The sequence below is a fragment of the Oncorhynchus gorbuscha genome, linkage group LG11 (genome assembly GCF_021184085.1).
Source record: "Oncorhynchus gorbuscha isolate QuinsamMale2020 ecotype Even-year linkage group LG11, OgorEven_v1.0, whole genome shotgun sequence".
Lineage (NCBI taxonomy): Eukaryota > Metazoa > Chordata > Actinopteri > Salmoniformes > Salmonidae > Oncorhynchus > Oncorhynchus gorbuscha.
Window position 1 is genome coordinate 56,198,026 of NC_060183.1, and position 23,751 is coordinate 56,221,776.

At 46.4% G+C, this 23,751-nt stretch overlaps 1 protein-coding gene across 1 annotated transcript in view; it reads right to left on the minus strand.

The window, feature by feature from the left end:
• Positions 1-1,982: 1,982 nt before the first annotated feature.
• LOC124048969 (mediator of RNA polymerase II transcription subunit 13-like) overlaps positions 1,983-23,751 on the minus strand; it is a 148,173-nt gene continuing 126,404 nt past the window's right edge. The window contains 23 exon segments of the mRNA XM_046370203.1: positions 1,983-4,217; positions 4,564-4,691; positions 6,260-6,424; positions 6,516-6,667; positions 6,975-7,139; positions 7,890-8,048; positions 8,231-8,373; positions 8,662-8,885; positions 9,094-9,282; positions 9,549-9,798; positions 9,902-10,220; positions 11,733-11,955; positions 12,138-12,373; positions 12,658-12,837; positions 13,739-13,802; positions 13,804-14,668; positions 14,771-14,973; positions 15,874-16,094; positions 16,753-16,843; positions 17,023-17,150; positions 17,230-17,305; positions 22,695-22,905; positions 23,045-23,707. Coding sequence (XP_046226159.1) covers positions 4,085-4,217; positions 4,564-4,691; positions 6,260-6,424; positions 6,516-6,667; positions 6,975-7,139; positions 7,890-8,048; positions 8,231-8,373; positions 8,662-8,885; positions 9,094-9,282; positions 9,549-9,798; positions 9,902-10,220; positions 11,733-11,955; positions 12,138-12,373; positions 12,658-12,837; positions 13,739-13,802; positions 13,804-14,668; positions 14,771-14,973; positions 15,874-16,094; positions 16,753-16,843; positions 17,023-17,150; positions 17,230-17,305; positions 22,695-22,905; positions 23,045-23,707 — 5,188 coding nt within the window. The 3' untranslated portion in view covers positions 1,983-4,084.

Here is a 23,751-nt window from a genome sequence, read left to right on the forward strand (position 1 = left end):
TATAGTGTTTTGTTTTTTAAAAGTATTGTTTGTGCATTGCCAGTCATGGGTGCCAGTAATTTTGGAGCCCACTGTATATATATACAGCACCAATCAAAAGTCTTCTTCAAAGTAGCCACCCTTTGCTTTGATGACAGCTTTGCACAATCTTGGCATTCTCTCAACCAGCTTCATAAGATAGTCACGTGGATTGAATTTCAATTAACATGTGTGCCTTGTTAAAAGTTAATTTGTGGAATTTCTTTCCTTCTTAATGCGTTTGAGCCAATCATTTATGTTGTAACAAGGTACAGAAGATAGCCCTATTTGGTAAAAGACAAAGTCTATATTATGGCAAGAACAGCTCAAATAAGCAAAGAGAAAAGACAGTCAATCATTACTTTAAGACACGAAGGTCAGTCAATACCGGAAAATGTCAAGAATTTTCAAAGTTTCTTCAAGTGCAGTCGCAAAAACCATCAAGCGCTATGATGAAACTGTCTCTCATGAGGCCCGCCACAGGAGAGGAAGACCCAGAACTACTTATGCTGCAGAGGATAAGAACATTAGAGTTACCAGCCTCAGAAATTGCAGCCCAAATAAATTCTTCACAGAGTTCAAGTAACAGACACATCTCAACATCAACTGTTCAGAGGAGACTGTGTAAAGAAACTGTGAGACTGTGCAAAGAAACCACTACTAAAGGACACCAATAAGAAGAAGAGACTTGCTTAGGCCAAGAAACACAAGCAATGGACATTAGACCGGTGCAAATCTGTCCTTTGGTCTGATGAGTCCAAATGTGAGATTTTTGGTTGTAACCGCCGTGTCTTTGTGAGATGCAGAGTAGGTGAACGGATGATCTCTGCACGTGTGGTTCCCACCGTGAAGCATGGAGGAGGAGGTGTGATGGTGTTGGGGTGCTTTGCTGGTGACATTGTCAGTGATTTATTTAGAATTCAAGGCACACTTAAACAGCATGGCTACCACAACATTATTCAGCGATTCGCTATCCCATCTGGTTTGTGCTTACTGGGACTATCGTTTGTTTTTCAACAGGACAATTACCTAACACACCTCCAGGCTGTGTACGGGCTATTTGACCAATCACCCAAACTCAACCCAATTGAGATGGCTTGGGATGAGTTGGACTGCAGAGTGAAGGAAAAGCAGCCAACAAGTGCTCAGCATATGTGGGAACTCATTGAAGGCTGTTGGAAAAAGCATTCCTCGTGAAGTTGGTTGAGAGAATGCCAAGAGTGTGCAAAGCTGTCATTAAGCCAAAGGGTGGATACTTTGAAGAATCTCAAATATAAATATGTTATTCTACAATGTATAAAATAGTGAAAATAAAGAAAAACCCTGGAATGAGTAGGTGTGTACAAACTTTTGACTGGTACTGTATATAATATACTTATGAATCAAATATTACCCCACTACAATACAGATATATGAATGAAACCAGCATGGTGCAAGGAAACACTATCATTCATGTTTCTGTTTTGTTTCAATAAGTTAGAAGCTGACATATGCTACAACAACGTTGTCAAGATTGAGACAGCGTTAGTGAGCGAACAAGTCCTGTCTGGACTTCTACAGTACCATGACAGAGCAGCTCTCACCATGTCTCCCACATTGTCTCCAATAAGGAGGGCAGATGTGATCGGGGGTCCGAGGTGTTGATCCAATTCACAGGTCTCTGTGTTGACAGGACAAGGGGAAAGCATTGAAACATGCTAACAGGCCCTCTCCTCCCCTCTCCTCTCCTCTACACAAATGCAGATAGCAGAGCATTGACGCGCCAGACCATTCCAACCACATCACATGTAGTCCCTTTCACAACATGGCAATGGAATCTATGTCTGGGACTAATCACGCAGCTTGTCACAAATTCAATGAGTGATCTGAATGGCACTGTCCATAATCATATAAAGATATCAAAAGATTAAAGATTTTAAAGACTCCAGTTCCGAACAAGATAGAGAACACACACTCAAAGGGAGTTTTTTTCAAGAGTTTTAATAATTTACTAAAAAAAAGAGTGTAAAAGTCACAGATCTCTTCCCCAAGATAGATCTGTCTCATATTCAAAATGATGGCAGATGTCACAAATTTGCAAACTTGCCCTCTTTTTTTGTACTTGAATGTACATTTCTTGGCAATACACCCGTGGCTGTATTTTGAATGAGAATTCATATGTATATATTTATATTTTAAAAAGCCCACAGCAAAAAATACTTTATAGGAATCACTTAAAATAAAGTCAATTAAACCAGCATGAAATGTACAGCTTTGAGAAATTTGAGAAAAAACCCAGGTGAAAAGTGTATATACAAACATGCTAGGAAGTGTACAAATAGCAGGGCTGTTTGAGTGGAGCTCAAGAAATAGGCTTTTCTGATGGTGTGCTTGACATCATTTAGGACCACCACTGATATAAAGCATATGAGTTAAATATACGACACTCATGTAATGCTCAAATACATACCATTGAAATCTATTGCCTATTTCAAGTTTATTTAGCAGGAGAAGAGAGACACTTCATAAATATATCTTTCCTACAGTATTAAGCTCCTTAACTTAAACTCATTAAATAAAACGGCAAAAAGTTGACATTTCAATCATTGAAAAAAAATATAAAAGTATAGAACTAAAATACATTTTCTTTGATAAAAGATTTATACTGTATTTGCCTCTTCAAAGAGAAAGTTATGTATAAACCACTATCACCATCATGTGGCTGTTTTAGAGAAGTAATATATGTATATACACACACACATACACATATATATATACACATATATATATATACATATATATATATATACACATACATACATAGACATATATATATATATATGAGTTTATATGCATGATATACTATATATAAATATGAAATGTCATAATTTTTTTTTTTTTTACAATTTGCTTCAAAACGTCAATTTCCATTTCCGACCCCAAGGTGATTGATATTAAATTTGGAAAAGACCTTGATACATTTTTTTCTTCAAAATGTAATTTTAAATATTAAAAATAATTCTAAATTCTTCACAAATGTCAGTTTAACTCTATAAACTACCTCTGTTCATTATTTGTCAAATAGTATTCAGTGTGTTCATATGTACAGCAATAAAATTGTAACTTCCAAAAGTAAGGAAAAAGTGCCATTATCAAATGCTTTGACCTCACAGGAAATTGTTGTGTTCTACGCCCTTTTATGATTGTTGGTATGAATTTCATTACTAAACCGCGAGCCAATGAACTCACAACCACAGTTCCTTACAAACGTGTAAAAATGTTATTGAAGGTAGGAAGCTGCTGTGTTGCTATGGTCAGTTGGTTCCCTGGTTGTTGCAGTGTGGGGCAGATACAGGACACCTAATGCAAATGACTCCCAGGCTCCCATCCTACATGAGGATGTCTGTATCTCCCAGGGTATCACTGTTATGGCTGGTAAGGGGGATGGTGCAAGTCTTCATGCAGGACCACACTATAGGTCACATAGTGCACCCTTTAACATGTTTCCTCCATGACTTCAAAACATCTTCAGTCTCACAGGAACAGGGTGAAAAGTCAATGCTGATCTGATAATGACAAGTGTAACACTGAAATGTCCTATTATGACAATAAAAAGGGCATAGCTGGATATCTCTATCTTCTCTCTCAGACGGTACGTGCCTTTTCAGATGGTTGTTGGCACATCACCACATCTTACAATAACTGTTTTTAAAGGTAAGAATTGCACTGGACTGGGCTCATGGCTGATCATACTGTTCATGTTCAAAGGTCTCTCTGTACTGTACATAGGCGTTTGTTTTCCCAACCAAGGACCAGCACAATCTGTTGTCCTACTGACACCATTTTGGCCATCAATCCACTGAATTAAAGCCATGATTTGATCACAGATCACATGGTAATACTAGGTGTAAAAGGGGTCCATAAGTCTCACCCTATCTGTCCGTCCTGAATTTGTTTAACAGACCTCTGGCTCTCTCTGGTGTCCCGGCAGAGACATTGCAGGCAGGCAGACAGGCACACATGACCTCAGAGGCCATGGATTGTACAGTACTCAGTTTCCTCAGCTGTCCATTAGTAAGTGCCGTTGCTAGAGCATGTTGAGGACGGCATTGTACATCTGTGTGAGCACAGCCAGGTGAACGGGCAGGCAGGAGCGGCGGTCCTGGGTGGCAGGGTTACACGTCAGCCACGAGAGGGCGTTGTACTGCTCCAACACAAACCTACAGCAGGACGCAAGACATGAGCACCAGGGTTTGGGGTTAGAGAGCACATAACATGAACATACATCATACTAAATGAAGTGTTGACCTTTATAGCCTTCAAATGATCCCTGCACATACTCTACTACTTCATCACAGAGGGCAAGTTAGTGACAATAACAACCAATATGACAGAGTAAAAGAGGAGACGATAGGGTGTTATACAGTAGAAGGTAGGATGGGATGGGTAGTGGATACTGGGAGGGTTTCAGAATTCTCTGGTTTTCCAGAAATCCTGTTTTCATTTTGAGAAAGTTTATGGAATTTTGTAACCATAGGTACTAGGCATATAGCATAACCTACTAACCTGAGCACGTCAGAGGTGGTCTTGGAGTCCAGAGGGTGAGGTATCCTCTTGGTCGTCTTGTCTGAGCTTGTCTGATTGGGTTCATCTGATTGGGCTGTGGCAATGGCGATGTGGTGGTGTAAAGATGCCTGTAGAGGAGAAACAAGGGTAAGTGTCTGAACACACACTTACACACACACACATACATATAAGTATTCACCCACACCCATCCCACCCCCCACCCCACACACACACATACGCACGCATCCCCACCCTCACACACACACATACGCACGCATCCCCACCCCACACACACACATACGCACGCATCTCCACCCCACACACACACATACGCACGCATCCCCACCCCACACACACACATACGCACGCATCCCCACCCCACACACACACATACGCACGCATCCCCACCCTCACACACACACACATACGCACGCATCCCCCACACCATACGCACGCATCCCCACACACACATACGCACGCATCCCCACCCCACACACACACATACGCACGCATCCCCACCCCACACACACACATACGCACGCATCCCCCACACACACACATACGCACGCATCCCCACCCCCACACACACACATACGCACGCATCCCCACCCCACACACACACATACGCACGCATCCCCACCCCACACACACATACGCACGCATCCCCACCCCCCACACACATACGCACGCATCCCCACCCCACACACACACACGCATCCCCACCCTCACACACACACATACGCACGCATCCCCACCCCCCACACACACACACATCCCACCCCACACACACACATACGCACGCATCCCCACCCCACACACACACATACGCACGCATCCCCACCCCACACACACACATACGCACGCATCCCCACCCTCACACACACACATACGCACGCATCCCCACCCCACACACACACACACATCCCCACCCCACACACACATACGCACGCATCCCCCCCCACACACACACATACGCACGCATCCCCACCCACCCACACACACACACACATACGCACGCATCCCCATCCCCACGCACGCATCCCCACACACATACACGCACACCCCACACACACACATACGCACGCATCCCCACCCCCCCTCACACACACACATACACACACACGCATCCCCACACACATACGCACGCATCCCCACCCCACACACACACGCATCCCCACCCCCCCACACCATACGCACGCATCCCCACACACACACATACGCACGCATCCCCACCCACACACACACATACGCACGCATCCCCACACCCACGCACACACACACACACATACGCACGCATCCCCACCCACACACACACATACGCACGCATCCCCACCCTCACACACACACATACGCACGCATCCCCACCCCACACACACACATACGCACGCATCCCCACCCTCACACACACACATACGCACGCATCCCCACCCTCACACACACATACGCACGCATCCCCACCCCACACACACACACGCACGCATCCCCACCCCCCACACACACACACGCACGCACGCATCCACACACCCCCATCCCACACCCTCACACACACATACGCATCCCCACCCCACACACACACATACGCACGCATCCCCACCCTCACACACACACATACGCACGCATCCCCACCCTCACACACACACATACGCACGCATCCCCACCCTCACACACAAAATCAACAAGTACGTGGATCCCTTACCTTGAGAAACAGTGGACACTGGTTCTGAGCCTGAGGGCAGGAGGCCCAGAACCAGTGAGGCAGGCTGTCGGCCTGGGCAGTGGAGACGTAGTATCCCAGGGCTAGAGGTTGCTGCTTCAGCTCCTCCGGAGGGTTCTCCCTGGACAGAAACCTCTCTCCCTGACTCTGGAGGACAGAGGGAATATTAAGGATATATGGCCACCAACAGTGGATAGTTCAGATGAATTGAGTCACTTAGCCTGGTTCCTGAACTCACCCTGTTATGCTGGAAGTGTGAGCTTCCCCCCATGCCAGAGGGGGAGCCAGGGGAGGGTACGGGGGAGGTGTTGGGGGAGGGGTGCAGGTTGAGAATGTCATGTCCTATGTCATTCTCCAGCTCGTCAGGGAAAGGCAGGTCGAACATGTCGTCTGGAGACAGAAACACAGCAGAGAGTTATCTATCTAGTCAGTTACATATACATATTCCTCTGATCCTATTCCAAACAATTCTGAGAGAATTGCACCCTCTGGTGGGGATATTTGTGAACTTCACACAACTTAAATCCAGCAACAGTTACTGTAAGATGCTGAGTATAAAATACCTTATTGCCCATATTAAGCCTTCCAGCTCAAGTATAGATGTTTAAGATATAATGTTATTGCCGCTAACATATTGGTTGTACTGAATAAACTTGTACACTGCATTCAACATGGAGGTCTAATGTGGAGCCCTTACCGGCGTTATCCTCTGTGGGGTAGGAGCTGGCAGCCAGCTGTGTGGTGGCGGAGGTGGGGAATACCAGGATGTGGGTACAGGAAGCGTCTTGAGGGGTGTTCAGCTGGGACGTCTGCAGGTTGAGGGCTGTGCTGCGACCAAACACCGAGCCCATCGTCACTGCGTCTGCACACACACACACACACACACACACACACACACACACACACACACACACACACACACACACACACACACACACACACACACACACACACACACACACACACACACACACACACACACACACACACACACACACACACACACACACACACACACACACACACACACACATAAACAAAAGTGCCATGTGTATGATAGTAAACCTATGGGCCCTGTCATGCAACAAATCCCATTAACTTGGCCTCCATGACGATGGAAATGCTCCGGCGCTCCGTTGCCAGGGAAGGTGATGGGGACTGAACACTGCACATTTCCAACAGCCCGCTTCAGACCAACTTATTATAAATAGTATGTCATGTAAGATTTACCTCAATAGAGCTTAGTGTGTGCTTGGCAATGAAATCCTTTGAGTGTGTTAGTTTGAATTGCTCTGCACAATGTGCTACAGTGCAGTCTATACTGTAAAATCCACTTGGCCTAACCTTACCTCAAAATGCTGCAATCTCCATCATGTCTGCATTTCTGTGAGCTGTGAAGTGAGTGTGGCAGCTCGCAGTGCTCCCCGAGTGTGTGGCAGTATTGGGGTTAAACACACTATTACACTGTTCACCCTTAGCTCATAACATCATGTTTTATCTGCAACTCCAGGGCTTACAGAGTGAGATTCTATAACATCTATTAAACATGTCTATTATATCTGGAAGGTTCACTAAACACATCATCCCTGGGCCCAGCAGTGCTGCTGCTAACCTGGCATCACCACGATGGAGCCCTGGGGCTCCATGGCAACCAGGCAGGCACTGAGGATGGAGGGGGAGTCGGCGGAGGAGATGCCACACATACGACATGCCTCCTTCAGCTGGCGACTGATGGAGTGGAGAGAGTGCTCCCCCAGGAGAACGCTCCAGTCTGGAGGGAGGGAGGGAGACGCAGGTCAATACAGTGAATTGTTCTACAGTCTACTGTAATCTCCTCTGGATCAACTGAAATACTGAGGCCGAAAATATCGAAACAATAGTTCCAGCAGATCTCACCTTCCACCAAACACCAGGGATATTGAAACAGAGTTAGCTGCACTACGCTGAACTCACCTTTCAGTTCACCATGTCCTAGTCTGCCCAGCCGACCAATCACGATCCTCCATGGCAGTGAGGTCATCTGGATGATGCCGACACACCAGTCCCATAACTTTTGCAGTCCCATCTTCCTGGCTGAGATCTTGGGCCACCGCGCTCTGAGGAGGAGCAGGGAGTGACAAGAAGAACGTTTGGTAATGTCTATATTGCATCATGAACTGTATAAGTATAAAGGTTCTGAAATGCTACATTAAAGTGTATTACTTTACTCAATATAATATAGCCTAGCCTACTATGCATAATAGATATTATATGATATAATTTAATGACCGACAGGATGAAAGGATTTGACATTATCTAACATTAGCACAGCATCATCAACACCTCATAGATATCCCACACTCTCCCAGACCCTGAGTGATTGAGTAACTGATTGAGTAACTGACCTGTTGGGCACATCGATGTTGATGATGCAGGTCTCCAGTAGCTCTCCCTGTTGGTCGGTGCAGGAGACCAGGATCCAGCGCTGGTCGTGGGACAGGCAGTAGCCCACAAACAGCACGTTGTACCTGGGAGGGATCTCTGCCCACACCTCCCCTGGCTCCGGTTGCTTGGCACGGGTAGGACCCAGAATGTATGGGGGAGAGTAGCCCTGTAGAGGGCTGGGGTGCTGGGGAGGGGACAGGGGGAGAGAGCGGGATGGAGAGTGAGGAGGGAGGGGGAGAGAGTGGGATTGTCAGACATTTAGAGCATTTACTAATCAGATGAGATGTGTAGGTAGGGTAGGCCCCTATGTGTCTGAGTGATTGTTTTTGAAGCCTGTGTGTGACTTTGAATGGGTGTACATGTCTTTAAGTGTGTGTTCGTCCAAGCCTTACCTCTGGGCTCTTGAGCACAGATTCTAGGGTGGAGGCGGGGCCAAAGCCGGTCAGAGACTTGATGTGTGTCTGTGTGGGTAGGAGGCGTCTGCACTGGGAGTAGGCTGAGAAGGCCAGGGAGCGCAGGTGCTGCAGGTACAGAGGGCTCTCACCACTGGCTGGCTGGAGCAGATACTGACATGGCACCACCTGGACAACCCATCCAGAATGAATGAGCACTCTTGTATGAGCAGATCCGTGGTTGGACACCCATACAGTGTCTTCTGGCACTCTATTCCATATATAGTGCACTCCTTTTGACTAGAGGGCTCTGGTCAAAACTAGTGCACAATGTAGGGATTAGGGTGATCCCCCACAGTCTCAGTCACTCATCCATACAGCCATTAACATTGAACCATACAGAAGCAAAGGTATAGGTGGTGTAGGAGGGAGTACAGTACAGTATATGATCCTACCTGTAACACCAGTGCTGGTCTCATGCTCTCCGGCAATGTCTGTAGCATCTCTGTGTAGCAACGCAGCAGCCCTAGTAACCACACACTGCCTGCCTCAACCTCCTCACCCTCCTCCTCCTCTCCTTCATCCCTCGCTCGGCCCGAGCACAGGAAGGGGTCCACCACGTAGATCAAGATGGCAGGGGGGTGGGCGTGGCTATCGGCCGAGTCCGCCAGCGTGGGGATGCCGATTCGCTCCCGCTCCGCCACACTGGGACAGGGGGCGGAGACATATATCATGATAACATAGAAAACTGAATAATAATATAGTAATACAATAGTAATATAGCAGCATAGATGCCCTGGGTCCTCACCTCTCAGGGGTCTCTGGCTGGCTAGGTGGTGGTGGTGGGGCATTGGGGGTATTCTTGACCTCAGTGGACCCTCCTTGGGTGCTCTCTGCTGGACCTGGCTGGCCCGAGGCTGCTGCTGCTGTGGGGGTTGGGGTGCTTTCTGAGCTGAGGGCCACTGGGGGGGCTGTTGCCTCTCCCTCAGCAGGGGCCCCAGGACAATAGGGGGGCTGGCTGGAGGAGGGGGCAGGCTGGGCTGAGGAGGGCGTAGGGGCTGGAGGAGGCTGAAGCTTGGGGGGTAACAACAGACTGCTGTCCAAAGACAGGGCAGACAACTGTGGACCTGGATGAAGGAAAACATAGAGGAGGATTTAGAGTTGAAATGCATGGAGTAGTTAGTGTTTAGGGGTGGGGGTGTTGCAGCACTCTCAGCACCCCTACTTCCTGCGGCAATGGTTAGTGTATATACATACAGTACCAGTCAAAAGTTTGGACACACCTACTCATTCCAGGATTTTTCTTTATTTTAACTATTTTATACATTGTAGAATAATAGTGAAGACATCAAATCTATGAAATAACACATGGAATCATGTATTAACCAAAAAAGTGTTAAACAAAGATTCTTCAAAGTAGCCACCCTTTGCCTTGATGACAACTTTGCACACTCTTGGCATTCTCTCAACCAGCTTCATGAGGTAGTCACCCGGAATACATTTCAATTAACAGGTGTGCCTTGTTAAAAGTTAATTGTGGAATTTCCAATCAGTTGTGTTGTAACATAGGGGTGGTATACAGAAGATAGCCATATACACAGAAGACTAAGTCCATATTATGGCAAGAACAGCTCAAATAAGCAAAGAGAAACGATAGTCCATCATTAATAAGACATGAAGGTCAGTCAATACCAGAACATTTCTAGAACTTCTAGTTTCTTCAAGTGCAGTCGCAAAAAACATCAAGCTCTATAATGAAACTGGCTCTCATGAGGCCCGCCACAGGAAAGGAAGACACAGAGTTACCTCTGCTGCAGAGGATGAGTTCATTAGAGTTACCAGCCTCAGAAATTGCAGCCCAAATCAATGCTTCACAGAGTTCAAGTAACAGGCACATCTCAAAATCAACTGTTCAGAGGAGACGGCAAGAATCAGGCCTTCATAGTCGAATTGTTGCAAAGAAACCACTACTAAAGGACACCAATAAGAAGAAGAGACTTGCTTAGGCCAAGAAACACAAGCAATGGACATTAGAACGGTGGAAATCTGTCCTTTGGTCTGATGAGTCCAAATGTGAGATTTTTGGTTGTAACCGCCGTGTCTTTGTGAGACGCAGAGTATGTGAACGGATGATCTCTGCATGTGTGGTTCCCAATGTGAAGCATGGAGGAGGAAGTGTGATGGTGTTGGGGTGGTTTGCTGGTGACATTGTCAGTGATTTATTTAGAATTCAAGGCACACTTAAACAGCATGGCTACCCCAGCATTCTGCAGCGATAAGCTATCCCATCTGGTTTGTTCTTACTGAGACTATCATTTTCTTTTCAACAGGACAATGACCCAACACACCTCCAGGCTGTGTAAGGGCTATTTGACCAAGAAGGAGAGAGATGGAGTGCTGCATCAGATGACCTGGCCTCCACAATCACCCGACCTCACCCCAATTGAGATGGTTTGGGATGAGTTGGACCGCAGAGTGAAGGAAAAGCAGCCAACAAGTGATCAGCATATGTGGGAACTGTTGGAAAAGCATTCCAGGTGAAGCTGGTTGAGAGAATGCCAAAAGTACTCATACTCCCAACTGGTACAATGTCCCTTGATCACTTCAGACAATTTCAATCATAAAGTTCAGTGTTTCACCTAGCTGCTTCCTGCAGGTGCGCGCATATAGTTTGAGTTTTCTGAGGTTGTCGCTGTGTTGCTGTCCAGCCCAGGGCCCTGTGAACCACTGGTCTATCTGCTCCTCCTCATGTCTCTCCTTCTCTTTCTCCTTATCGGTCTCAGTTTCTGTCTCTGCCCCCACACGCACCAGCCCATCTCTGGAGACCTTTGCCAGGGGTCTGTGTTTCCCCAACCGACACGTCTGAAAATGACAAAAAGTAGGGGTCAAGCGCTATAGAACACATACACAGTATCCCACCCAGTGTCTTCAAACAAACACAGGAGGTGGAGACATCTAATTGGTAATTGTATATTCTGAAGGAAACAACAACTAAGGAATTGCTAGAGGAGAGGTTTGGGATATAGTAGTATAATAGGACTTACCTCGTAGACAGAGCTGAGCTCCTGGAAGAAAGCCTGTGCCCCGGCCAGCAGGGTTTCAGAGTTGGGGCAGAGCACCAGGAAGGCCACGTCCCTCTGTCCCCCATATGGTTCCAACAGCAGCTTCTCCCAGAAGGGCAGCGCCAGGGGCGACAGCGCCAGGAAGTTACGGTCATAGTTATCGTAGTAGCCCAGCAACAGGGTAGGGATGGGAAGGGGTTCGGGCGACTCCTCTGACCCTGGTGAGAAGAAAGATGAGAAGATTTATGGAAGGCTGGACTGGACTGAAAGAGGTCAGGTGATTGTCATGTTCGATTACATTTCTCCAGTTACCCTTTGTACAGCAATATTTAGGCGGCTTACTCCTAAATTGAGATCAGTGTAAAAACCTGAAATGTTGACATCAAATATAATTTACACAAAAGTGAAGTCACAAACAGTTAATGGGAAATCTATCTAAAATACAGTACATTTCAAATATCTACTGTAGATACGTCAATAAAGAGTGTCCCTGGTGGCTTACCGTAGGATCCCCGGCCGGCCATCTTGTGGAACTGTTGCCATGTGAGTGGACCCTGGACATGCTGGATGTTCTCCCAGGTCCGGCCTGTACGTTTCTTCTGGATTGCGTCCTGGAGGAAGGGCTGCAGGGACAGCAGCATACGCACCACGTCCTGGGACGACAGAATACTGATGTCCAACACTAGGGAGAGACAAGGACACACACACACACACACAAGAACACACACACACAGAAATACATACATTACATAAATAAACATTAGACATCATACACATTGAACGTCACATTACACAACAGTCCGTATCTAACATAGAGAAACATGGATTTAAACTTTGAGTGTATGGATTGATCTTGTTTAATTTTCCATACTAAGAAACAATATGCTACACTACATGACCAAAAGTATTGCACCACTCCAGCCGATGCTTGGCATTGCACTTTGTAATCTTAGGCTTGTGTGCAGCTGCTCGGCCATGGAAACCCAATTCATGAAGCTCCCGATAAATAGTTCAGTTCTGCTGACGTTGCTTCCAGAGGCAGTTTGGAACTCGGTAATGAGTGTTGCAACCGAGGACAGACCATTTTTACGTAATACGCCTGTTCTGTGAGCTTATGTGGCCTACCACTTCACGGCTGAGCCGTTGTTGCTCCTAGACGTTTCCACTTAACAATAACAGCACTTACAGTTGACCGAGGCAGCTCTACTGGTCAGAAATTTCACAAACTGAATTGTTGGAAAGGTGGCATCCTATGACGTGGCCACATTGAAAGTCACGTTGCAAGTCACTAAGCTCTTCATTAAGGCCATTCTACTGCCAATATTTGTCTATGGAGATTGCATGGATGTGTGGTCTATTTTATACACCTGTCAGCAATGGGTGTGGCTGAAATAGCCAAATCCACTAATTAAAAAGGTGTCAGTAAACTTTTGTATAGATAGTGTATTTATAACTGTAATCAGTTCACCGCAGATAGACAGCCACTATCAGTTCTATCACCACTGTCATCCCTACTGTCATCCTCCAATTACTATCACCCCTTGGCATCCTTCTATCATCCCAGCCGGATCCCTCCTCCTTACCGTTGGTGTGAGGCCAGGAGTGTAGAGCACTGCTCCTCACAACAGCCGGATCTACTTTCCCCCCCGGCAGGGTTATCCACATACTGCTGCCCCTGAACCAGCGCGTTGTAACACTCCACACACGCATCACTGCCATCCGCCCACTGCTTGTCAGACATCCAGCTCTGGAGCAGTGCCCCCTGGCGGCCGTGGCAGGAGCAGGCAGGAGGGAGGTGTAGGGAGGCCAGGGAGGAGATGGGCTGGGAGCACTGCTCCTGGAGGAGCTCCATGACAGAGGAAGGGGCAGGGGAGGAGTCCTGGGGGCGCTTGGCCCGGGGGTCTCCCATGGGTGGGTCTCTGCGGCACAGCGCCAGCCTCCTCTCGGCTGCCTGGCCCACCTCCGAGCCCCTCCCAAAGATGTCCAGCTCGTCCTCCAGGAAGAGGCCCGTGCCATGTGCCAGCCGGCGGTTGACGATGGCGCTGAAGCCGCACATGCAGCGGTACTGGTCCTCGAGAGTGGAGTCGGGGATGTACACGCCCACGTCGGCGCCCTTCACGTTCATGTTGCAGGCGCAGATGCAGCAGCTGTCGAAGTTGCGATCTTTGAAGACGTTGAGGACTGAGTCAGAGAGGAGCAGGGCGGCGTACAGGCTGTGGGCCTCGGGCAGGGCGGGGCAGGACGCATGGGGCTCAGTCAGGGAGCTCATAGGCAGGCTGGTGGAGGGCGTGGAGGCAGGGGAGCTCAGCTCTGTCCCGGTGCCCTCCTGCTTCACAGAGCCCTGCCCGCTGGCCGTGCCAACGCCCTTTGGGGTGCGCGGGGTACGAGGGGTGGGGACGGAGAAGCGGGGGGTGGCAGGGGAGGGCGAGGGGAGGATACCACCGGTGGTGCCTATGGATAGGGCACTGGCACTCATCTGGGCATACTCCTGGTCCCCAACACTGGGGACGTTGCTGGAGGACACACACACAGTACATTCAACGTGGTAACGTTTAAGGTACATTTTATGAACATCCATCCAGCTGTAATAGAACCAACCCTGGTCCAGTACTTACACATATCCATCTCTGATGAAGGAGGGCGGCAGGGAGGAGTAGTGCTCCATCTTGGGCAGCAGGGCCCAGGAGGGCCGGTAGTAACACTGGTCAGGCACCTTGATGGGGGGTAGACACTGACTGGGGAGGGTCCGCAGCGGAGCAAACATGGAGCAGCCCATCTGTGGCTGGACAGACGGGACACGGTACACAAATGAGAAGTCCTACAGAGGGGGATGGGGAAGGAGAGCTCATTGTAAATGTGTTCCCATAGTATCACAATGTGTCACAGAGAGACAATTAGCACTTAAACAACGACACAAGTTGAAACAGGCTGTATGGTGAGCAGCAGTTCAGGTATTTGGTTCCACATACCAGTGAGTCCTCTAGCAGGCCAGCAGGTATAAACATGCTACAGCAACATCAGTCAAGATCAAATGAGACGCTAAAGTTTACATTAACACTGGTAGGCTGCACAGTGCCCTGTAGCTACTTTATTTGAAGAATTTTCACTATTATAACATCCATCATACGACCACCAGTGTTGGGGAGGAGTGAACTACATCTAGTTGAACTCAATTCAAATATATGTACTGTTTTCAATACTTAATTACTTTATTGCCATTTAACACTGTAGCTTACGACTGGAACTACACATGACTTTTTCTTCAAAAAGAAAATTAAAAATGGGTGAAGTAGGCAATCATTTCCTTTCTTTTTTGGTATCAGATCTGACTAATTCTCACTTGAAACATACGTAGATTTAGAGTTTAATAGGCTAAATTACACATTCTGTTAACATATGACCCCAAAGTGATCTGTCTTGCAATTTGTAGTCAATGACATTACAGAGTTACATATTTTTCACATAAACATACTTTTCACAAAGTGGTTTGGATGTAGTGAACTACTTTTTCAGAGTAACTTTAGAGTAGCTTTAGCGTCGTTTAACTTATTCCAGTGTGAAGCAATTGGTAGCTTGGTAAACTATATTTTCAGAGTAGTTTCCCAAACACTGACAACCACTAACCATATTAACCAATTTGAATATATCAATCGGTTACATGATGTCACATACTACAGACTTAATCGTTTCCATTCCCATTACTTCTGTGGTGCCTCACCTTAATGTCCTCATGTTTAGGACTGGCCATGCCTTCCTCCACCTCCATCCGGTACTCCTGGAGCTGGGTGGAGGACAGGGGGCCCAGGGGGTGGTCAGAGCCCCCCGAGGGGGCTGGTGGCTCTTGGCTGGGGGTGTCACGGTATGTCATGATGGGGGAGAAGGCCGGGTGCTGCTCCAGGGAAGGGGGTGTGGGGAACATCCGCTGGAGGTCTGCTACTGCTGAATGGAGAGAGGGAGGGGGGGAGATGAGGGGAGGAGAGAGAGAGAGAGAGGGATGGGGGGAGGAGATGAGGGGGGAGAGAGAGAGAGGGATGGGGGAGGAGATGAGGGGAGGAGAGAGAAAGAGAGAGAGAGAGAGAGAGAGAGAGAGAGAGAGAGAGAGAGAGAGAGAGAGAGAGAGAGAGAGAGGATGGATGGATGGCGGGAGGAGATGATAGGAGGAGTGAGAGAGAGAGGGGGGGGAGAGAGAGAGAGAGAGAGAGAGAGGGAGGGAGGGACGGGGGAGATGAGGGGGGAGGAGAGAGAGAGAGGGAGAGACAGGGGAGGAGAAAAGGGGAGGAGAGACAGAGCGAGAGAGAGAGAGAGGGACAGGGGAGGAGAGAGAGAGAGGGAGGGATGGGGGAGGAGATGAGGGGAGGAGAGCGAGAGGGAGGAATGGGGGGAGGAGATGAGGGGAGGAGAGAGAGATAGAGAGGGAGGGACGGCGATGGACAACGAGAGATAAAACAGACAGAAACAGGCAGAGAAGATGTGAGAGAAGGAGAAGAAGAAAGATTATTATTCCCGGGTCTCAGAATCATGCTAAACTAAGCTAAGATAACATGCATAAGATAACAAACAAACTGATGAACATGTGTACATGTAAAGATAGACTCACTTGAAGGATAGGGCACAGCCACCCTCCCATCCCTTCGGTCTTCACCTCCTGATACCAGGACCCTGGCTGTGTGCTGATTGGGGCAAGCAGTCTACAAATTATTATACAACACATATCTAAGTCTCCTTGGATAAAAGTGTCTGCTATATGGCATGCACAGTAAAGTATACAATGATTTATTATTATGATGAGTGTATAGCGCTTTGTTGAACGAGGGAATGAAAATGAAACAGATTTTAGACATCCAGTAATTGTTCAAATGTTTCTCACCCCAAGTTCCTCCTCATCCTCATCGAAAATATTCTCCAGGTCTGAGATGAGGACCACCAGATCAGTCTCCCTGGTTAGAGGAGGGTTTTGGGCTTTGGCTGCCTCGTCGTCCTGCGGTGAGTCATCATCTAGAAACACACAAACAAGACAATCAAACACAGCGCAAAGAACACACCTCATAATACATGTCAACATTCAAATCCTTACCAGCTTTGGGGGCAGAGCTAAAGATGGACATGGCATCTTTCCCATCAGGCAGTGCACCGTTGCTGATATCCTCTCCCTGGAAGACAGTTATATTCATGAAATTTTGTCAGCAGGTGATTGTCAACCAAATTACCTCCGGTCTCACTGTAAATCACCATTAATTAACATAAACACATTTAGCAGCTACTGGCATCCACGCATAGCCTACAAGCCACTGATGCAGACCTTTGTAAAATCTACACTTTAAAAAGTCTAATAAATACATTTAATTTAACCTATACAGTCACAATAAATCCATTATTTATTTTAGACAGGAAAACATGAAATTAAGAAAATGTTGTCTATTTCCGAATAACACAATAGCATACTCTGAGTTGTCCTTATGTTAGGTCCTGATCTGGCTGTACCATATGGCTGTGGGCTACACTAGTTCATTTAGCAAACACGATTTGCCTAGAATTCCGTGGCATTATTTTATAGTATACAATTGATTTCTGAGGGAGTGCGCACATGCTGCTGTTCTGTGTTGAGGGGTTAACAGAATCAGGTCCTACTATATGCTTCATTTAGAGTTATTCATGCAACTTTAGGTGTGATACAAACGTTGGGCTACATGTTTTGATTTTTAATACATTCCAAGTCTGCATGATGTGACTAATGATGATTTGAAAAAAGTTGCATGAAAGGCATGAGCTCTGCTTCGTTTTTTTTTTTTTTGCGCAGGCTGCACACACTTCATCAGTCTCTCAGTCACAATTTAACAAGCAGTTGATAATGCCTCGAATTTCCCGGTGGCATCCCCATTGTGTGGCTGTAATGCCCCTTAAAAAAATCCATGTTTTTTGCTGCCAGTGGCCATTGTGCTCTTGGGCTGAATATAACAACTATAATTCCCTTCTCCCAGCTATGTGCTCCGAAGCACCTCTAACTCACATGGCTCTCTCAGATATCTCAATTATTATTAGCCAATGCCTGTCACGTGATCAAGTCCTTATCCTACTTCAGAGCTAAGATGCCTACAAGTGAAGACAGACACATCGGAGACACAACTGCGCGCCTCCTTCTTTTCGAATTCCGAGAGGCATATTGAAGATGTTAGAAGAGCTGTCCACATTACTTTTCATCAGCCAACAAAATGAGTTACAAATTACAGGCCTAACAAACAGCAAAGGCATGAGGCTGTTGCAACAGATCAACACGTTTAGCTTAAATTGTTGATAAACTACTAGGCACATTATAAGCGCAACAATGCATGCACACATGGCAGTAAGCTGTAAGTGTGAAAGTTCCATTAGCAGGAAAACACCATTCTCAAAAGTGACCTCAAATGCGGTTTACAGTGGGTTTAAAAAGCATTTAGTCAGCCACCAATTGTGCAAGTTCTCCCACTTAAAAAGATGAGAGAGGCCTGTAATTTTCATTATAGGTACACATCAACTATGACAGACAAAATGAGAAGAAAATGCAGAAAATCACATTGTAGGAATTTTAATGAATTTATTTGCAGATAATGGAGGAAAATAAGTATTTGGTCAATAACAAAAGTTTATCTCAATACTTTGTCATATACCCTTTGTTGGCAATGACAGAGGTCAAACGTTTTCTGTAAGTCTTCACAAGGTTTTCACACACTGTTGCTGGTATTTTGGCCCATTCCTCCATGCAGATCTCCTCCAGAGCAGTGATGTTTTGGGGCTGTTGCTGGGCAACACAGACTGTCAACTCCCTCCAAAGATTTTCTATGGGGTTGAGATCTGGAGACTGGCTAGGCCACTCCAGGACCTTGAAATGCTTCTTATGAAGCCACTCCTTCATTGCCCGGGCGGTGTGTTTGGGATCATTGTCATGCTGAAAGACCCAGCCACGTTTCATCTTCAATGCTCTTGCTGGTGGTAGGCTTTGTTACTTTGGTCCCAGCTCTCTGCAGGTCATTCAATAGGTCCCACCGTGTGGTTCTGGGAATTTTGCTCACCGTTCTTGTGATCATTTTGAACCCACGGGGGGAGATCTTGCGTGGAGCCCCAGACCGAGGGAGATTATCAGTGGTCTTGTATGTCTTCCATTTCCTAATAATTGCTCCCACAGTTGATTTCTTCAAACCAAGCTGCTTACATATTGCAGATTCAGTCTTCCCAGCCTGGTGCAGGTCTACAATTTTGTTTCTGGTGTCCTTTGACAGCTTTTTGGTCTTGGCCATAGTGGAGTTTGGAGTGTGACTGTGAGGTTGTGGACAGGTCTCTTTTATACTGATAACAAGTTCAAACAGGTGCCATTAATACAGGTAACGAGTGGAGGACAGAGGAGCCTCTTAAAGAAAAAGTTACAGGTCTGTGAGAGCCAGAAATCTTGTTTGTTTGTAGGTGACCAAATACTTATTTTCCACCATAATTTGCAAATAAATTCATTAAAAATCCTACAATGTGATTTTCTGTTTTTTTTTCTCATTTTGTCTGTCATAGTTGAAGTGTACCTATGATGAAAATTGTAGGCCTCTCTCATATTTTTAAGTGGGAGAACTTGCACAATTGGTGGCTGACTAAATACTATTTTGCCCCACTGTATGCATGTAATACATTTTTACGGTGAAAATTATCTTCCCCAAACTTGAAACTCACGCGTCACCTATGTCTGCCAGTTAGGCTCTACACCGGTTGTAAAGCAGATTAATGTGCTTCATTTTCAGAAGTTATTTGCCCACTTTAGTTGTGATAAACTTTATCAAAACAAATAGGCCTATGGGCTAGGCTACATGAGGTGTGCGGCTATGATTTGAAAAAGTCGCAACGAAAGGCACGTGCAGATTCTTGCCTTACTGCAGAAAAGCTGGACATCATTCACAAGATATATCATATAATTCACAAGTGATAATATAGGTATCATTCACAAGTGACAATATAGGTATCATTGACAAGTGATAATATAGGTATCATTCACAAGTGATTGGCTAATATTATCACCCATCAGACTATTCTTGATTTAATCTTGTCTTTACACATACTAAATAATATATGAGTGAAATTAGTTTGGAATTAGAATGGGCAATTATCATGCACATGTCTCGGAACAGGGGCAGGGGAAAAAATGCATGTCATATATCCAATTACAGAGGCGTGCGAAAGTATTCACAACCCTTGGCATTTTTCTATTTCGTTGCCTTACAACCTGGAATTAAAATACATTTTTAGAGGGTTTGTATAATTTGATTTACACAACATGCCTACCACTTTCAAGATGCAAAATATTATTTGGGGTGAAACCAACAAGAAATGAAAACTTGAGTGTGCGTAACTATTCACTCCCCCAAATTCAATACTTTGTGGAGACACCTTTGGTAGCAATTACAGCTGCAAGTCTCTTGGGGTATGTTTCTATAAGCTTGGCACATCTAGCCACTGGGATTTTTGCCCATTCTTCAAGGGAAAACTGCTCCAGCTCCTTTAAAAAAATGTTTTTACCTTTATTTAACAAGGAAAGTCAGTTAAGATAACATTTTTATTTATGTATCCTTCAAGTTGGATGGGTCCCTCTGAGGTCTGGGCTTTGACTAGGCCACTCCAAGACATTTAAATGTTTCCCCTTAAACCAGTCGATTGTTGCTTTAGCAGTATGCTTAGGGTCATTGTCCTGCTGGAAGGTGAACCTCTGTCCCAGTCTCAAATCTCTGGAAGACTGAAACAGGTTTCCCTCAATAATTTCCCTGTATTTAGCGCCATCCATCATTTCTTCCATTCTGACCAGTTTCCCAGACCCTGAAGGAAAAAAACATCCCCACAGCATGATGCTTCCACCGGGATGATGTTCTCAGGGTGCTGAGAGGTGTTGGGTTTGCGCCAGATATAGCGTTTTCCTTGATGGCCAAAAAGCTAAATTTTAGTCTCATTTGACAAGAGTACCTTCTTCCATATGTTTGGGGAGTCTCCCACATGCCTTTTGGTGAACACCAAACATGTTTGTTTATTTTTTCTTTAGTTAAGCAATGGCTTTTTTTCTGGACACTCTTCCATAAAGCCCAGCTCTGTGGAGTGTACAGCTTAAAGTGGTCCTGTGGACAGATACTCCAATCTCAGCTGTGGAACTTTGTAGCTCCTTCAGGGTTATCTTTGGTCTCTTTGTTGCCTCTCTGATTAATGCCCTCCTTGCCTGGTCATGAGTTTTGGTGGGCGGCCCTCTCTTGGCAGGTTTGTTGTGGTGCCATATTCTTTTCATTTTTTAATAATGGATTTAATGGTGCTCCGTGGGATGTTCAAAGTTTCTGATATTGTTTTAGGACCCAACTCTGATCTGTACTTCTCCACAAATTTGTCCCTGACCTGTTTGGAGAGCTCCTTGGTCTTCATGGTCCCGCTTGCTTGGTGGTGCCCCTTGCTTAGTGGTATTGCAGACTCTGGGGCCTTTCAGAACAAATGTATATATACTGAGATCATGTGACAGATCATGTGACACTTAGATTGCACACAGATGGACTTTATTTAACTAATTATGTGACTTTGGAGGTAATTGGTTGCACCAGATCTTATTTAGGAGCTTCATAGCAAAAGGGGTGAATACATATACATGCACCACTTTTCCGTCTATAATTTATTTTTATTTTTTAAAACAACTTAATTTTTTCATTTCCCCAATTTGGACTATTTTGTTTATGTTTACTAAATTAAATCCAAATAAAAATCCATTTAAATTACAGGTTGTAATGCAACAAAATAGGAAAAACGCCAAGGGGGATGAATACTTTTGCAAGGCACTGTAAATAGAGTAAATGAAGGACGCTTTCCCCATGGTTCAATTTCATGCAAGCCAGATAGGCTATACTCCTCTTGTGAAGCTAAGAAATGTGCTTAATATTAGGAAAGTTGCTAAAAAAGTATAGTATGCCTAGCCTATAGAAAGCTGATGGGATCCTCTTTTTAATAGAGGCCATCAAAACTCTGTTTTGTCATGCAATTACATAGCCTATAGAAATGTTGAGCAACATGAGCTCATGGGCTCTCGTGAAGTGTTTGATTTGATTTTCTATGACATTTGCATTGATGTTAGCGTGATTAGAGGGACATCAGCTGATATCTCAAAGTGCTGTACAGAAACCCAGCCTAAAACCCCAAACAGCAAGCAATGCAGGTGTAGAAGCACGGTGGCTAGGAAAAACTCCCTAGAAAGGCCAAAACCTAGGAAGAAACCTAGAGAGGAACCAGGCTATGAGGGGTGGCTAGTCCTCTTCTGGCTGTGCCGGTTGGAGATTATAACAGAACATGGCCAAGACGTTCAAATGTTCATAAATGACCAGCATGGTCAAATAATAATAATCACAGTAGTTGTCGGGGGTGCAACAAGTCAGCACCTCAGGAGTAAATGTCAGTTGGCTTTTCATAGCCGATCATTAAGAGTATCTCTACTACTCCTGCTAATACAGTCACTGTAACAGCCCTATCCATCAACAATACTAATCATTGCAATTTATTTTTACTTACCTTGGGGCCTCTCTTGCTAGGGTCTCGGCCCTTCAGTCTCTTGGAGGTGGGGAAGCTGTACTCGATGTCTCCCTCCTTGAAGTCATATGGGTCGTCCCCAAGGTCCCCCAGCCCTTCCACCCCAGGCTGCTGCAATAGACCCAGGGTCTGGATGTGTTCCCTAACACGCTCCTCGGATATCTTGAAACACTTCTCTGTCTGTGCAAATAGTCTGGAGGGAAATTAGATAGGAAACTTAGAGTGATCCTCTGAGTGTGTGTGTGTTTGTGTGCCTGCCTGCCTGCGTGCTTGTGTGAATGCTGGCATGCGTGACTTTAGTTTCTACATTTATGAACTGGTCTCTCTCTCACCTTTTCAGTGCAACTCCCTCAGTGGCCTGTGTCTCTGTCTTTAATTCCACTCTGTCACTGGGCAGCTCTGGAGGCCTGAACTCAGCCTTATCAGCCCTAGGAGTCCTGAAGCCCCTCCACCAGCTCGCCCCAGCTTCCCTCTCTCTGGGCCCCAGAGGGGCTGCATAGAGAGCAGTCGCACTGGGCTCCATCACCCCCAGCCCTGACGCCCCATCTGGACAGGGGGCCATGCCCACAGGAGCATCCAGTACCTCAGGGTCCTGCCCCACCCGTGGATGGGGGCTGAGCGTGGGGGGTAATGGGGAGACAGGAGAGTGGAGCAGGGACTGGGGGGCTTTCCTGCCAGCTGAGAGGGGCTTGGGGTACTTGCAGGTGGGCATGGGATCCAAGAGAGGGTCCAGGGCGACTAGGCCGAGTTGGGACCCTCCAGTGGAGTCTTGTTCCAGGCAGGTCTCCCGGCCCACAGAGAGCCGGTGGTGGAAGGGGGTCATGGCGGCGACCCTCTTGGGCTGTTTGTCGGGTTTCTCGGACTTGTCCATGGCCTTGTGCTTAGGCAGGGAGGGAGGAGGAAGTGCTGGGCCCAGGGAGGGGGTGGGGTTGGCACCAGACAGAGGGTTGGCAGAGGAGGTGTTGGTCTGCTGCTGCTGTTTCTGCTGCTTTAACCTTCAGCAAGAGAAACAGGATCTGATGGCAGACAGAACTAGCGT